The 17,243-nt window shown below is 35.9% G+C and overlaps 1 protein-coding gene across 1 annotated transcript in view; it reads right to left on the bottom strand.

Annotated features, from left to right (window-relative positions):
* Window positions 1-17,243, bottom strand: part of ATR (ATR checkpoint kinase) — a 121,935-nt gene that overhangs the window by 42,888 nt on the left and 61,804 nt on the right. Inside the window, 5 exon segments of the mRNA XM_020970917.2 lie at window positions 931-1,022; window positions 2,274-2,438; window positions 2,808-2,986; window positions 6,687-6,897; window positions 14,732-14,869. Coding sequence (XP_020826576.1) covers window positions 931-1,022; window positions 2,274-2,438; window positions 2,808-2,986; window positions 6,687-6,897; window positions 14,732-14,869 — 785 coding nt within the window.

Here is a 17,243-nt window from a genome sequence, read left to right as displayed (position 1 = left end):
TGTCTAATTTTTTCTTACTCAGGAGGTTAGTCTGAAAACCATACTCTGATATCATTCATTCATGTTTATTCTACTGCAAAAACTGCCCCTCAGCTTACTTTTCCAAAGAGATTTGCCCTTTGAACCGTACTTTCTACAGAAGAAAAAAATAACTGGCTATATAGCAGTTTCTTCAAAGTCTTCTACTGACAATATGCTAGAAATCAGGTCCAAGCCCTCTTATTTATCACCATCTCTTTTTTAAGTAATATGCTTTAAATGCAAAATGTTCTTGGAAATTTGATGCCAGAGGATTTAAATGGCATAATACAAAGATCATGAGACTTCTAGGTGCAAGTCATAAGACTCAACCTCCTCAAGCTTCAGTTGCCTCATCTATAAACTGGGATTCCTAATGTATAAGTGAATATTCTCATAGAGTTACTGTGAGCTAAGTGTTCTGTAAATGGTATCAATAATATATAAGATATTATTATTAATTCACAGGACACAGATCTAATTAATGATCATAATGGTTACTACCTGGGGCAGAGTGGTCTTTCCAAATGAACTACAGATAATTTAGGTATTAGACCAAAAAGCACCAAAAGACTAAAAAGGGCTCTGCACACAGAAGTCATTTCCTTAAAAGGCTGTTTTAAAAATAGCATGTGACTCCTCAAACAAGAGGTTAAGTCAGAAGCTAGGTTGTGAGGACCAAATAAGATAATGTGTATAAAGAAATACTTCGCTAACCTTCAAACAACATGTAAATATAAACTATTATTATGAAGTAGAATAAAACATCTTTTTTTGAAAAATGCTACACTGACTAGTACAAGCCCTACATATTTCATGAGTTTAGAAGATAGTTTATTTCCTGAAATTACTCGCTATGTTCCTGAGTTAAAGAAGACAACTAAGGAAAATTATTCCTTTAAAAAATATTACCTGTTAGCATGCACGCCATTCACCTGAGTGATTACAGTGGACAACTGACCAAGACCTAACATGGACTTCACTACACCATGATAATGAATGATCTATAAATTGAAAAATATTTTAAAAATTAATGCAATTATAGTTACATCAGGTGAATAAAACTGAAAAATATTTAAAATATCAATGCAATTATAATCAAGTGAACACTAAATTGCATAAATGATAATGTAACAAAAAATGTCATCTACTATTCTATGACCGGTATTTTTTAACAACTGGTTGATTTAGCAAGATAATCAAGTAACCAATCAATAAGCATTTATTAAGCGCCAACTATGTGTCAGGCATCATGCTTAAACAGGAGGGATACAAAAATAAAAGCCAGGGACAGACAAACAGATCTGGGAATCATCTTCATGGAGATGAGATGATCATTGAACCCATTAAAGGTGATGAGATCAGCAAGTGAGAGAGTATAAAGAGAAAGGAGAAGAAGGCCTGAGACAGAGCCTTTGGAAGCAACCCATTTTTGGTGGGTGTGGCATCTCTTAGCAGAGGAGACTGAGGAAAAAAAGGTCAGTCAGAAGGAGTCAGGAAATCCTGGAAAGGATGATCAACGGTAACAAATGCTGCAAAAGTTAAGAGAATGAGGATCGAGATAAGGCCATTAGATCTGGCAATTAAGAGATCACTGGTAACTTGGGAGAGAGAAATTTAAGTTAACTAATGAGGTGGTAAGCTAGAGAACACAAGATTTAGGACAGAGTGTGGGAAGTATAAGTGAACATACTCAGCTCTACTAAGTACAGAGTTTTTTTCAAGGAGTTTAGAGGAGAATTGGAGGAGAGATATGATCACAACTGACCCACATCTTTCTTTCCATGCTGGGTTACTCTGGTCCATATAGAAATCCTCCAAATGGGTCTATCCCAGTGTATGTGTATGTTTATTTACACATACAATACATATAATTGCTGTATGCATGTACATACTTATATATACACAGAAATGTACATATGACACGACTTTAAAAGCCAAAGTTCATCAGACATTAAAATTTTGATATAGAGATCAGTTTTCAAAGTACTTTTATGCATATCATTTATTTGATCCTCATACCAATCCAATTCAGTAATCACCATAGAAATAAAAAATATACCTGTATATGTATATATACCCATATATGTATATATGAATCCATATAGTAATGTAGCACAACCCCTTCTAGCCAATTATATAAATAAGGAAACTGAGATTCCATGATTAACCATGAACTAGGATTAAAACCCAGGAATCCCAAGTTCCTAATTCAGTGTTCTTACCACTGCAGTGTTCTACAACTTTTATCTTACCTGGTCAGGTTCTAGTTGAATGGCCCTATCATAACAGGCTGTGGCATCCCGCAGTAAGCCAATGCTTTCGTGTTCGAGGATCTGCTCTTTCAGAGATGGTTCTGCTTTCCGAATTGCACTTACTCCAGCAACCCCATCTGGTTCATGCATCGCCGCATATAATTTCTATGTTCAAACATTTAAAAAATATCACAATTATAAATGCGAAGAAAAGGGTCAATTAATATTTTTTCCTCAATTAAAAAAGATACGAATGAAAGTAGAATTACTGTTCACAAATAACATTTTGGCACTCTTTCTTATCTGGTATCACATTGCCAAAACACTGTATTAATGTACATTCAGAGATGCTCATTTATAGCAAAATAAGAGATGTTCATAAAAAATGAGTTTGAGTAATTACAACATCCTGAAATCCTTTCTGAATCAAATAAATAGGAAATTATGCTAAGTCAACTTTTTCATCTTCCTTGGCATAGGAACTGTTAAAAATATTCATCATAATGTTAGTATCTCAATATTTTATTTTCAAACCTGTAGAAATCCAAGATGCTCTTGAATATTTTGTTTTTTTTCTGTAATGAATGATTCAAAGTGCATCACCGCTCTTGTGTATGCTTTAGATCGAAAGGAAGCTACTGCTAGTGTGTCTTGAGGTATAAGATCAAGAAAATGTGCCACACTTTGATAGTTTTCATAGTCCACAGTAGATGCTATATTAAAAAAAAGACAGTGTAGTAATTAAAAACTGACAACATACAATTAATAAATTTACATTTAAGTCACCAAAGTTCAATCTGTGTTCTAAAATTAATCTACATACTTTAAGTGCATATAATTGTTGTAGAAATGCCTACAGGGCAATATTCTGGAGGAAATGAAAAGACTATCAGAGTAGTAATCTGAAAAACTGGATTCTAGCTCTAGTTCTACTAGGTACTAGCTTTGTGACCTTAAGCAAAACACTTTTCCTCTCTTAAGTCTCAATTTCTTCACCTGTAAAGTATTTTGTGCTCAATTCCAGTCTTTAAAAGGGAAGGTACTGTGTTTGTATTTCCCCGAGCGCTAACAGGTATATAATAAGCACTTATTAAATATCTGCTGAATTGGCAGAATTTTCACTTGATCTGCAAGTGTACTTCACAGGGTTACTATAAGCATCCGATGAGATAATAAATTCATAAATTTCTAGCTGGAAGATCTCAAAAGCCATCAAATATAATCCTCCTCATTTTACAGATGAGGAAACAGAGGCACTAGGCAATTAAGTGACTTGCCCAATTAAGTCACTTACAGTAGTAAGTCAGAATTTGAATTCAAGTCCTCAGATTCAAAAGTCATTTCTCTTCCTACTATACCACACCCAGATCACTTATGTGAAAGTAGATTTAAAACTATAAAGAGTTATACAAATATAAACTATTACTCATAAGAAAAGCACAAGCCTCTGGGCTTTAAACATAAAGCTTAGCTAATAATATTGGCAAATAAAAGAATAATGTAGATGTACTTAATTCCTAAGTATAATTTCACCCATATTGTACTATCACCCATTAAAAAAAAGGACAGTTACATTTTCATACCCTGTGAGGAAGATGACTGGGGACAAATCCCTGCTATTTCATCTGCTTGCTGCAGAAATGTTGATGTTTCAAAAACAACAACCACCATTTATTGATACTGCTGGAATACAATTTCTCTCACCCATGTCCCTAGGTAATAGTTGGCAAGGCTGCAGATATTATTTTTGGATTTTGATAGGGAATTTCAAAAGAATAATGTTTGCATAGAAAACTAGCATTTGTAGGAGGTACAAAAAAAGAACAGTCAGTTAAAAAAATACTTGAAAGCCTTCAGCATGATCTGTACTATATCTGGCAGTAACAGAGGATACAAAAGAAATATAAAATACAGCCCCTACTTAGAATCTGGAATTGCAAAAGTTACAATCTAGGGGGGAAAACCCACTTGAAATAATTTATAAGTATTATGCCACAAATCAATCTATTAAAAATAATACAGATATAAATTACAGTAGGGTTTTGTTGGGCCTGAGATGGACAAATCCCCGCAGTCAGCAAAGGTATTATGAGACTCAGGGAGAGGTAATTCAGAAAAATACGCTAAAAGAAAATATTTGAAAATGTTTCAGTGACTGAGAAATATGACACAGTACAGCCTGACTCATGTGATCTGTGATGCATCAATGTGGGTAATCCCTCCAATGGTAGAGATTATAAATGCCCGATGTAATACATTGGTGGCCTCCAGTAAATTCACTGTGTGAGGCCTCACTGGAGTTCTCCTGACATCTTAGGGATGCCAGTAGAAGAGGGTTACTCCTTATTTTGATCTTGAAAGAATTCTTTTTTTTTTCCCCATATGCTTCTTCAATGATACCTTTTATACCACTTCGTCAATTCTTGTTTGAATGTGCTGCAACCTTCTCAGGCCCAACATGTGATTCTCCACTGTCCTCTGAGCGATCTTTAACTCAATTTCTCAGATAACCGCAGCCATACAAATCACCAGAAGAAAATCCGTATTATTAAAGAGATGGGCCTTTGTTTGAGGGAGAAGCTTGGGATCATTTAAAGAACTCTGCAACTTCCCAAAAGCAAAGCAACCCATATTTCTCTCCCCTACCCATTTAATTCACTGTCTGTGTTCAGCATCTGTGTTTGTGTGTGTAATTATTCATTAAACACACATATAATGTCTAAAGGTTGTCCATCCAGATGTATAGTCTCATCTGGGTAATTTTATTGTTGTTGAGTAATTTTATTTGTGTCCAACTATTTGTGACTCCTTTTTGGGAGACTTTCCTGGCAGAGATAACGGAGGGGTTTACCACTTCCTTCTCCAGCTCATTTTACAGATGAGGAAAGTGAAACAAACAGAGTTAAGTGACCTGTCCAGAGTCACACAGCTAGTAAGTGTATGAGGCCAGATTTGAATCAAGAAGATGACTTCAGGCCCTAGGGGCTCTATCTACTATATCACTTAGCTGCCCAATCTGGACAATAATCATTCTTTATCCTTAATTTTTACTATGTGGAAGGTTAGGCCAAACTATTCAGAATCACTGTTTTTCTCATTTGCTTTCCAGAAATGTTTTGGGGCCTTGATGCAGTCAACAAAATGTCACCCACAAACAGGAACTTCTGAAATGTTTGTCCAGCTCTAAAAAAGTCTCACTTGGATCAGCTCTACTATATTGGTGAATACCTGTGCTGAGTAAAAGTCTTTCATGTCTTGTTTGAAATATTAATGATCAGAGACCAACCAAACGAGGTTATTGTTGTCTTTCAGGGAATCTTGAAAAATTCTAACAAACAATAAAAACAGTTGGATTTTGTACTATCTACAGCTAATAGTCAATTAGATAAAGGTAAAGATGCAATCTACTATAGAATATTGCTTACAAAAGCTGCCTGTTCCCTTACAATACTCCCAGTAAGATGTCTTTCATGTGTGTTTAGGTAATCTCATAAAAATTTGATATTAATGGGAAAGTTGGAATGTTGGTAGATAGTAACTGATGCTCCTGGTCACCTTTTTGGGTAATAATAAGGTCTGAGATTTCTTCCAAGTCTTTGGTAGCTTCTTCTTCTTTAGAAATGTTAAGAATTTATCCTTCCGTAGCCTCAAAATTTTGTCACTTTAAACATGGACCTCCTCTGCAAATAACTTGGTGCAGTCCAGCTGCTTTTCTTACCTTTGTTTCCAATGCTATTTTCATGTCCTATATAGCAACACCTGGGTCAGTGGAGTTACAGTCAAAATGGGGAAGTTTCATTATCTCTGACAGTAAAGAGATTTTGTTATGAAAATCTTCCCAGTACTATTCCATTTTTATCTGTTTTTATCTGTTTACTACCATTTCATTTCGAATACCTTTGGGCCGATTTTGCTTAGTTTGATAGCTTGTTAAACGCTCTTTAAATTGGTCTCTAATCTCCAGTACTTATCGCTTATTATTATTATTGTTGTTGTTGTTGTTGTTGTTGCTTATAATCCTCCACCAACTTTCTCTTAAGGTTTTTAAAAAAATGTCATAAAAATCAGTGTTGCCACTGGCTACCATTTTCTCACCCTGGCATGTGAATGAAGTGTTTGCTAAATAAGGTGGTTTTTAGGCTCCTTTGGTCTCCTCATCATCGCAACTGATTTACAATGATTTACATGAAACTGATGTAACTATTGATATAATTTCTTCCAATCTTTTCCCATCTTAGGAAACAAAGAATAAGTAATATAAGGTAATATTTTGAGTGAAGAAGTGACAAAAAAAAATCATAGTTGAGGAAAGTTATTTTGGCTGTGGTGTGTAGGAAGAATAGGTATAGAAGATAAAACAGTAGTGGGCATCAGAACAATTATAAAACAGGCAAATAGAAAATAATCACTCACCCTTTGGCTCTACTTTCTCTCTGTTTGATTTGCTAGACTGAATTTCTGCAGCATTAAGTGCTTGAAATTTGTGCCTAGCCCATTGTGTGAGATGATCAATCACGGAAAACACAGTCTGTGTACTTAGTTGACTCAAATCAGATGCACTATCTTGTAGTCTTATACTATTCTGATCATCATGCTTTAGAACTGCCATAATCTCTGCATACACCTGCAAAGAAAATATTTTACAGATAAATTTAGGCTTCTAAAATGAACAAGACAGTGCGCTGGGTGCTAAAAGAGTAAAAGTGAAAAACGCCCCAGCTGCTGCTCTAAAAGGGCTTACAATCTAAAGAAGGTATATTGTATGCATATAAATAACATACCGGGGCTTACTGTAATAAAAGTAAAGAAACGATTCAAACAAAGTGGTATAAGAAAATTTGAGGAGTGACAAAAAAAACCCCCCACAATTTCAGCTGGGAGGATTAGGGAAAGATTCATAGACACAGTGGTACCTAAGCTGAGTAATAAAGAAATAAAAAAAGAATTCAACAGACAAGTGTAGAGGGTATACTTTTTGGTCATGGTAATATCTTGCCTAAATACACAGAACCAGAAAAAGGATGAGATCAGCCAACCTCTGTAGTTTAGTTTATCTTAAATACGGAGGGCATGAAGGGAAGGAATTTGAATTATACATAAAAAGTAGTTAAGAGTCAGATTTTAAATCCCAGGGTAAGGAGTTTTTATTTTATTTTGTATGCCCATGGTGTCTAAATGTCTTCGCTCATACACCTCTGGCAGCAAAAAGTTTTTGGGCACACACTGTAATATCAATCACTCAACAAGTATTTTTTATTAATGTGTATAATCACACATATATATTAAAATCCAAAGAATTAAAGCTGAGAGTCACTCAAAGGTCAATTAGCCTACCGCATATTACCAATGTAAAACTGTGTCCAGAGAAGTGACATAATAAATATCATTAGATAAATTTATAACCTTAAAAGAAGACAGTCCAGTCCCATATCCTGAGTTTGTCATAATCAGTAGAAATCATGTGTTCCAGTGGTATCAATTCAGTATTGAGAGACTTAGAGAGAACTCCTCAGCACATTAGGTGGAACCCTTATGGAAGATTTATGGCAGAACACTGACAAGAGTCACACAGGTGAAAAGGGCATGGATGGGTTGCTATTTGCATTGCTGGAATGAGTATCCATATCGATGAGATCATAGATTTATCCAAGAATCAAACAGAATTCTCCAATGACGCCATGCTGCGTAGCTGTGATTTATAAAATATCCCCATCTAGGATGTGGGAAAATAGGATACGCTGTCAGTGGAGCTGTGAACCAGAAAGCAATTTGGAATTATCCCCCAAAAGCTAACAGTGCATATCTCCTGACCACCATAGCTACAGGGCCTGTATCCTACAGAGATCAAAGAAAAAGGGAAAGGATCCACATGTACAAAAATATTTCTAAAAACTCTTTGGAGGCAAAGAATTGAAAAATGAGGGGTTGCCCAACAAATGGCGAACTGCTAAAGAACTTATGGCATATGAATATGATAGAACATTACTGTGCTTGTAAGAAATGATGAAGGGGATGGTTTCAGAAAAAACCTGGGAACACTTGCATGAATTGGTACAAAGTCAGCAGAACCAAAGAACAATTTATATCATACAGTAACAACAGTATTGTAAAGATAATCAATTGTGAAAGCCTTAGTAACTCTAATCATCATTAGTGCTCCACCACAATTCCCAAGGAGCCGTGACAAAAAATGCTGTCCATCTCCAAAATAAAGGACATTTTTCTCTCTTTCTCTTTTTTGTTTTTGTTGGGGGGGGGGGGTTACGGGAAAACATGGCTATTGTGGTCATTTGTTTTGCATGACTCTGTATTTGTAATGGGTTTTGTATTTCTTGACTTCTTAATGGGTAGGGGAAGAGGTGAGGGGAAGGAGAATCTGGTACTGAAAATAAAATAAAATCGAATTGGAAAAAACCCTAATGACTAAAATAAAACAAAGCATTCCTATAGAGAAAAAAAAAACTACAAGTAATCTAAAGGAAAATAGAAAGCCCAATGGTAGGCATAAATAAGCTGCAATGTATTACCAATGATGACTCATTAGAGAATACAGGCACAAATGACCTATGTATGACTTTTAAAGGTAAGTATCAAAGTTTACATAGCAAAAATGAGAAATAACAGGTGTATAGCCTTAGTACTACATTAGAACATGAAACTATAAAACAGAAGAAAGGATTTAGCATTCTGAGTGGATATGCTATGGTGCATTTATCAAAAGACATAGGAATCACACAGGATGTTAAAGAATAAAAAAACCCAAAACACACACAAAGCATGAGGCAAAGAAGGGCTACAATAAATATGGAAGGCTTATCAATACAAGTGAAGCCCGAGAACTAACAAAATATTGAAGTTATGCTCCATATACATGCTGTATATTCTAAATGAATTATTATTAGATCTATGACCAAAAACTATAGAGGACCTTACAAAAGATGGAAGAAAAAACATCTTCAAAATTTACACTGAATGAAATGCAAATAAAGTAACTTAGAATGCTTTGCTAAGAAAGAATATTTCAATTTGGTTATCACACCTCCACTGTCCCCAACTGATTACCTCCAAAAATGTTATCAATGTACACAATGGGAGGCCCTTTCTTTTTATGGGTCTCCAAGCAACATAACGACTCTTCAGGCATTAATGAAGCCTAAGTCAATGATATTTACAGAAATATCTTTATTCAATGTATACAAAGCAAAAAGATTTAAAAAGACTGACAAGTACATTGTTAATAGCCTGTGTGTATTACTTAGAAATATCAAACATCTAGTACTTCAAATTTTATCAGCAGGTGGTATAAATTAAGGTTCAACTAACAAATGCCTTTTTTCATAAGAGAAAGGAACCAAAAGAGTCAAAATGGGTACAGAGTTTTAATAAATAAAACAATATTTTGAGTAAACTCTAACTCTATCCTATTCAGTAGCAAGAGGCCCATCTTTTAGCTAAGCTCACAGCCTGCCTTCTGAAGCCTACATTTACAAAGATAAAGCATTTCCAGTTTCTATTTCTCTCCCATTTTGTATTATTTCATTGGACCTTCTTGGTCTTCTCTAGAAATGCCTTAAATGACTAAATTTAGCTGACCAAATTGAATCTGACTTTATTATAAAGATTAGGTTATTATTTCAATCAGCAACAACCATTCACATTTATTTAGTAGTCTAAGTTTTACAAATTACTTTTTTCACAACAATCTTTTTTTCCTTATTTATTTTCGTTTTCAAAGTTCATTTCCACAAGATTTTGAGTTCCAAATTTTCTCCCCATCTCGCCCCTCCCCCACCCCAAGACAGCTTGCACTCTGAATATCCCTTCCCCTAATCTGCACTCCCTTCTATCACCCTCCCCCCACCTTATCCGCTTCCCCTTCTATTTTCCTGTAGGGCAGGATAGATTTCTATACCCCATTGCTTGTATATCTTATTTCCAAGTTGCATGAAAAAACAATTTTGAACATTTGTTTTTAAAGCTTTGGGTTCCAGATTCTCTCCCTTCCTCCCTCTCCACCTACCCTCATTGACATGGTAAGCAACTCGATACAGGTTATACATGTGTAGTCACACAAAACACTTCCACAGTAGTCATGTTGTGAAAAACTATATTTTCCCTTCATCTTATCCCACCTCCCATTTGTTCTATTCTCTCTTTTGACTCTGCCCCTCCTCTGAAGTGTTTGCTTCTGATTACTCCCTCCCTTCTATCACCCTCCATCCCCCCCCCCATTTTCTTGTAGGGTAAGATAGATTTCCATACCCAATTGAGTGTGTATGTTATTCCCTCCTTAAGCCAAATCCGATGAGAATAAGATTCACTCATTCCCTCTCACCTTTCCCCACTTCTCCTCTATTGTAAAAGCTTTTTCTTGTCTGTTTTATGTGAGATAATTTACCCCATTCTACCTCTCTCTTTCTCCCAGTATAATCCTCTCTAATCCCTTAATTTTATTCTCCAGATATCACCCCTTCATCTTCAACTCACCCTGTGCCCCCATCTATCTATCTATTTATCTATCTATCTATCTATCTATCTATCTATCTATCTATCTATCTATCTATCTATCTGTTTTTTCCCTCCAACTATCCTAATACTGACAAAGGTCTCATGAGTTACAAATATCATTTTTCCATGAAGGAATGTAAACAGTTCAACTTTAACAAGTCCCTTATGATTTCACTTGCCTGTTTACCTTTTTATGCTCTTCTTGAGTCTTGTAGTTCAAAGTCAAATTTTTTTTCAGCTCTGGTCTTTTCATCAAGAATGCTTGAAAGTCCTCTATTTCACTGAATGCCCTGAAGGATTATACTCAGTTTTGCTGGGTAGGTGATTCTTGGTTTTAATCCTATCTCCTTTGTCCTCTGGAATATCATATTCCAAGCCCTCTGGTCCCTTAATGTAGGAGCTGCTAAATCTTGTGTTATCCTGATTGTGTTTCCACAATACTAGAATTGTTTCTTTCTGGCTGCTTGCAATATTTTCTCCCTGACCTGAGAACTCTGGAATTTGGCTATAATATTCCTAGGGGTTTTCCTCTGGGGATCTCTTTCAGGGAAGTGATTGGTAGATTCTTTCCATTTCTATTTTACCCTCTGGTTCTAGAATATCAGTGCAGTCTTCCTTGATAATTTCTTGAAAGATGATGTCTAGGCTCTTTTTTTGATCATGGCTTTCAGGTAGTCTAATAATTTTAAATTCTCTCTCCTGGATCTATTCTCCAGGTCAGTTGTTTTTCCAATGAGATATTTTACATTGTCTTCTATTTTTTTCTTCCATTCTTTTGGTTTTGTTTTACAATTTCTTGATTTTTCATAAAGTCATTAGCTTCCATTTGCTCCATTCTAATTTTTAAGGAAGTATTTTCTTCAGGGAGCTTTTGGACTTCCTTTTTCCATTTGGCCAGTTCTGCTTTTGAAGGCATTCTTCTCCTCACTAGCTTTTTGGACCTCTTTTGCCATTTGGGTTAATCTATTTTTTTAAGGTGTTATTTTCTTCAGTATTTTTTTTTGGGTCTCCTTCAGCAAACTGTTGACTTGTTTTTTATGATTTTCTTGCATCACTCTCATTTCTCTTCCCAGTTTTTCCTCTACTTCTCTTACTTGCTTCTCAAAACTCTTTCTGAGCTCTTCCATGGCCTGGGACTGATTCATATTTTTCTAGGAGCTCTGACTCTGTTGTCTTCTTCTGGTTGTATGTTTTGATCTTCTCTGTCACCAAAGATTCTATGGTCTAACTTCTTTTGTGCAGTTTGCTATTGTTCCCAGCCAATTATTTGACTTTTAAACTCTTTGTTAAGGTAGGGGTCTGCTTCCAGTGTGGAGAATGTACTGTCCCAAGCTTCAGGGGTTTGTACAGCTGTTTTCAGAGATACTTCTAGAGAGCTATATCAGTTCTTCCAAGGTGGTATTATCAAGGGTGAGGTGTTTACTCCTTTCCTGGCCTGTGCTCTGTCTATGAGAGACCACAAGCTCTCTTTTCTGCCTTGGAACTGTGAGGAGGATTTCCTCTTCACTGCCACCACAAGCTCCACCATGCCAACGCTCCTTCTCCCCGCCCAGGACCTACACCCAGAACTATGACCCAGATCCAAGCACGGACAAAGCAAGAGAATCCTGCACCAGCAAAGAGATCCTTGCAATCTCCCTCTGATCAGCCACTTGATCCCCCCTCTGTCTATGGGCTGAGAGCTCTGGGAGCAGCCACCGCCCTGGGACTGCCAGGACTTGGGCCAGACCAAGCTCCTCTCTCACTGCAGTCCAACAGACCTTTCCTACTGACCTTCTAAGTTGTCTTTGGCATTTGTGGGTTGAGAAGTCTGGAAAATGCCACAACTGCCCATGATTCAAGTCCCTTGCAGCCTGCTCCAGGTTCGCTGAGGTGCACTGGTCTTTGCCTGTGCACCCACACTGAACTGTGCTCCTCTCCCAGCCCAGCACAACAGACCTTTCCAATCAACCATCCAGGTTGTCTTGGGCTAGAAATTTGTTTCACTCTATCTTTTTGTGGGTTCTGCTGCTCTAGAATTTGTTTAGAGTCATTTTTTTACAGGCATTTGGAGGGCTTTGGAGGAGAGCTTAAGCAAGTCACTGCTAGTTTACTCTGCCATTCTGACTCCTTTCACAACAATCTTAAAGAGGTAGGTTGTACATATACTATCATTCCCATTTTATAGATGGGAAATTGAGACTCAGTGAGGTTGAATAAACAGGGAAACCTGGATTTGAACCAAGGTCTCCTGACTTAATTCCCACCCTTTCTATCACTTGAACAAGTATCTACCATGTAAGTGCCCAAAAACCTACAAACAACTGAATGAGTAATTATTATGTACCCAGAATTGTATTAGATGCTAATGGGGAATACATGGTGTGGGGCCCTTGCAAAATCTGAATGAGATAAAAGGCTGGCACACAATAAAATAAGAACAGAATATAATCCATACTCATCTACATGATACTGACTCATGTAGGACAGAGCAATCAGGGAAGGACTCACTGAGGCGACTGACCAATGAATCAGGAATTAAAGACATAGAGAACACTCCAATTTAGAGGAAAAACAAGCAAAGTAACAGAGGCAACAAGGGTCATGGTATATGTAGGGGAAACAATGAGGCTAGCCTGGCTAAGGCTGAGCACATGCTATTCAACAGTAGGAAAGAAAGCTGTCAGGGTGACTTTATAACCAATTCAGCATGAAAAGAGTAAAAGACCCCACAACCAGGTTTTTAGGAAGAACAGTCCAATAGGAAAGGAGAACTTTTATTATTTGATAAGAGCAACAATGGAGAAAGGGAGACAAATTCTTGCAATTAAAAAGTGAAGGGGAAGTGAACTGACCTAGGATGGAACTGAGTATAGTAATAAAAAAAACTTGAAACACTGAATATGGAGAATGAAGAATTTATTAAAAATCAAAGGTACCATTTCAAAGGTGGGGTCCATGGATGTGGAATACATGACATACATAATATACAACATACAATAATCAGACTTTTTAATGTTAATTTGTTTTGCTAATTTTTTTCTCTTACAATTTTTTAAATTCTTTTTCATAAGGAATGGCTCTCTGGGACGGGCAAAGAGGAGGGAGAGAAATATGGAGAAATGTAGGTGATGTAGAAGCAAAAGAGCAATAAAAATCTTAAAAAAAATAATAATCCCATAACTTCTATACCAGGAGCCTATTTAAAAAGGTAGCATACCTCTAGTAAAAGAAACTTGGAAGATTAATTCAATTTTGGATATGTGATAGAGGTGACTTTGAGACAGACAAATGGCAAATTTTAAAACAAGGTTTCACCTTTGCACGAGACTGACCAGTAAAAGGAAGACTCACTTTAATAATAACTCTTTATACAGAGCTGTAATGGTTGCAGAGCGCTTTTCTCAGAACTGGGCTAGGGAGTTATTTGAGTCTTTTTATTGCCATTTAGTAAATAAGGAAATTGAGGCTCTGTGAGTTGAAATGATCTGCCCATTTTCACAAAGCTATCATCTGTATACAGGCATCAGAATGTGAACCTAATGCTTGTGACCTAAAGTCCAGAGCTCTCCACTATACCGTACTTCCTACTTGAAAGCAGGTCAATGAAGACATCACTTTTTTTACATTTTATCTAAAAATTTTTTTTAAAATACCTTTTGCTTTTATAATACTTTCTAAATATACCTCTCACCTCTTCACTTAATAATCTTTTGCAATTAAAAATAAAACCCAGTTCAACAAAGGTAAGTCAATCAACTCTAACAGTATTTGAGTTTATGCAAATTTAAAAAACCATACACCATACCTATTTCCTGCTGCCAGACCTATTCTGTTTTTTAAAACCGTATGCTTACTGAATTACAGGCACAGCTCTGGATAACCGTCCACATTTATTTCTATTTTACTTCTCTTAAAAATTAACCCTATTAGGCACAGATTAAAAAAACAAACTAAACGAAGTCCCTCACCTCTTGCTGATCTTCTTTGGTACATCCCAGCAAAACATAGACAAGAATATGTGGAAGAAGATAGATGGTCACTTTGAAGTCATGTTTCATCATAATGCCACAGCAGTTAAACACTTTACTAGCAAGGTCATGTCGCACCTGTAAGCCCCAGATAATGAAGATTTTAGTATGCATATTACTTTTAAAAATCTGAAGACACAGGGGAAAACTTATGGGCAAATGCATACTAGAAAAATACAGGATCTCAACTCACCCTCCAGACCCACTCCACCTCGTCACCGGCAGCTTTACCTACTTCAAGATGTCTCCACCTGGGGGACTACTCTCCTGAATAGAGGACAGTCCATGTCCAGGATCATTATTTCATGAGGGGTCCCTTACATACTCATTCACTCTCCATTCACGTAATTATCCAGACTGCTCTAGTTCCTCACCAAGAGCTAACCCTTCTTTCCCTCTTCCGCATCCTCTCCTTTCAAGACCCCCTTTATGTTGTCTTGCCCTATTAGACTTTAGATGGCGCAGTGGATAGAGATCTGGACCGGACTTAGGAAAACTCATCTTCCTGAGTTCCTCAGAGACTTAGTAGCTGTGTCACCCTGGGCAAGTCATTTTACTTTGTTTGCCTCAGTCTCCTCATCTGTAAAATGAGCTGGAGAAGGAAATGGCAAATTATTCTAGTATCTTTGTCAAGCAAACTCCTCCAAAATGGGTAATGAAGAATTGGACATGACCGAAAAATGACTGAACAAAACGCTTATTCAACCACAAGACAGAAATAACTTGTTTTTATTCTATCCTACATATCAAACCATTATTTCTTTATTTAATAGCAGTGATAGAGATGGTGATAATCATTATCATTTATATAGGACCTTACAAAGTGTTACATACATCATCTCATTTAATCCTCACAACAGTTTAGTAAGGCAAGGATATACTATGCCCATTTTAAAGATCAGGCAGCTAAGCTGAAGAGAGGAAGTGATTTGCCCTAGAAGGCATATATCAGAGGCAGAATTCAAAGCCAGGTCCTTCCTGACTCCAATTAAAGCCTGCTTTCCACTAGACTATGTTGCTTCCCAGTGACATGTAGCAAATCTTGATTATACAAACCAATAGATATAAATAATGATATAAACTAACCCAATTCCATGAACTAAACTATTCCATCATTATCTTGAATCACTCCCTTTCACTTATTCCATGTTCAATACAAACCATTTATACTTGTTTTTAGAATACACTGCTTTATAGCAGTTTGGTTTTTGTAATTATTTTTTGCTTAGGCTAATATTAAAATTAATGTATTCCATGAGCACTTGGATATGTGAATAAAATGTGCTATATGAGAGGGACTTTTGCCTGGGATTAAGATTTGCCACAAATAACCCACGAGCACATGCAAATGATGGAGAATTGATGTCAAAATCAAATTCCTTATAAGAGACAGTCTATAAAAATAATCTTTTATTTAATCACACTATTTTATATTAAATTCTGGAATTAGAAAATTTTTTGCATATAAAATTATTATTATAAGGTTCCAGAACAAGTTGGAGCTAATTTAATTGTATAAACTTGTATGTAGTTAATATTTTCAGTACTTTTAAATGATCAAATTTAATAATCAAATTCAGAACTTTCAAATGATCAAATTTAAAATGAACATTTTTAAAATCCTGAACTATAATTTGATGTTTTTCTCCAATACTTTTCTGTATTCTATTTTTGTTTCTATTTCCCAACAATTTTCCTGTAAGACTGGTTTCTTTCTTTAAGTTACTATTTCCAGTTTATGTTCGTATTGATCAATCAGAAAGAAGGTTCATTAATTAATCAGGTATCGAAGAGCGACTGAGCGCTTACCTGCAGAATACACTTTCACAAAATGAAGCACAAGCCATGAGACATACTTTGGTTCTTTGGTTTGTCTCGAAAGGGAAGTCATTCTACAACACAACTGTCAAAGTGAAATCTGAACTAGTTACAGCTACTGTGTAAGTTAAACTACATCACACGCTACTTAGATAGTGACTCTCCTAACACTCTAAGTCCGTTTAGATATACTAATTTACAACTAGTCTTAAGAGCTTCAACTACCACATAGTCAGTTGTGCTGGTGCTAACTTGAATCTAGGAAACCAACAATCACTTCAGTTTCTCTATGTCTTTAATTATAACATTATATTGTATTGTATTATATTATATTGTATTGTATATTATATTATATAATCATATTATATATTACATTACATTATATTACACTATGTATCCCTTTTAAATATAACAATCAAAACTACTAGCAATCTTGATTTCAAAGCTGAGTGTTAATACCAGCATATACTGCTTTAGAAGGGGACAGCTGAGGTTTCAGATTGGAAGACCATGAGAGGTGCTTGTATAACGGAAATAATTTTCTCAAAGGGACTTGAAAATGAAGCTAAAATGATTTTGTGTAAGATTTCTATATACTAAATATATAAATTGTTTCCTAGGACAATGGTGAATA

This window comes from Phascolarctos cinereus, unplaced genomic scaffold (assembly GCF_003287225.1).
Source record: "Phascolarctos cinereus isolate Bilbo 61053 unplaced genomic scaffold, phaCin_HiC Scaffold_7;HRSCAF=346, whole genome shotgun sequence".
NCBI lineage: Eukaryota > Metazoa > Chordata > Mammalia > Diprotodontia > Phascolarctidae > Phascolarctos > Phascolarctos cinereus.
Note: the sequence above shows the minus strand (reverse complement) of the source record. Positions and strands in the feature narration are given on the sequence as shown.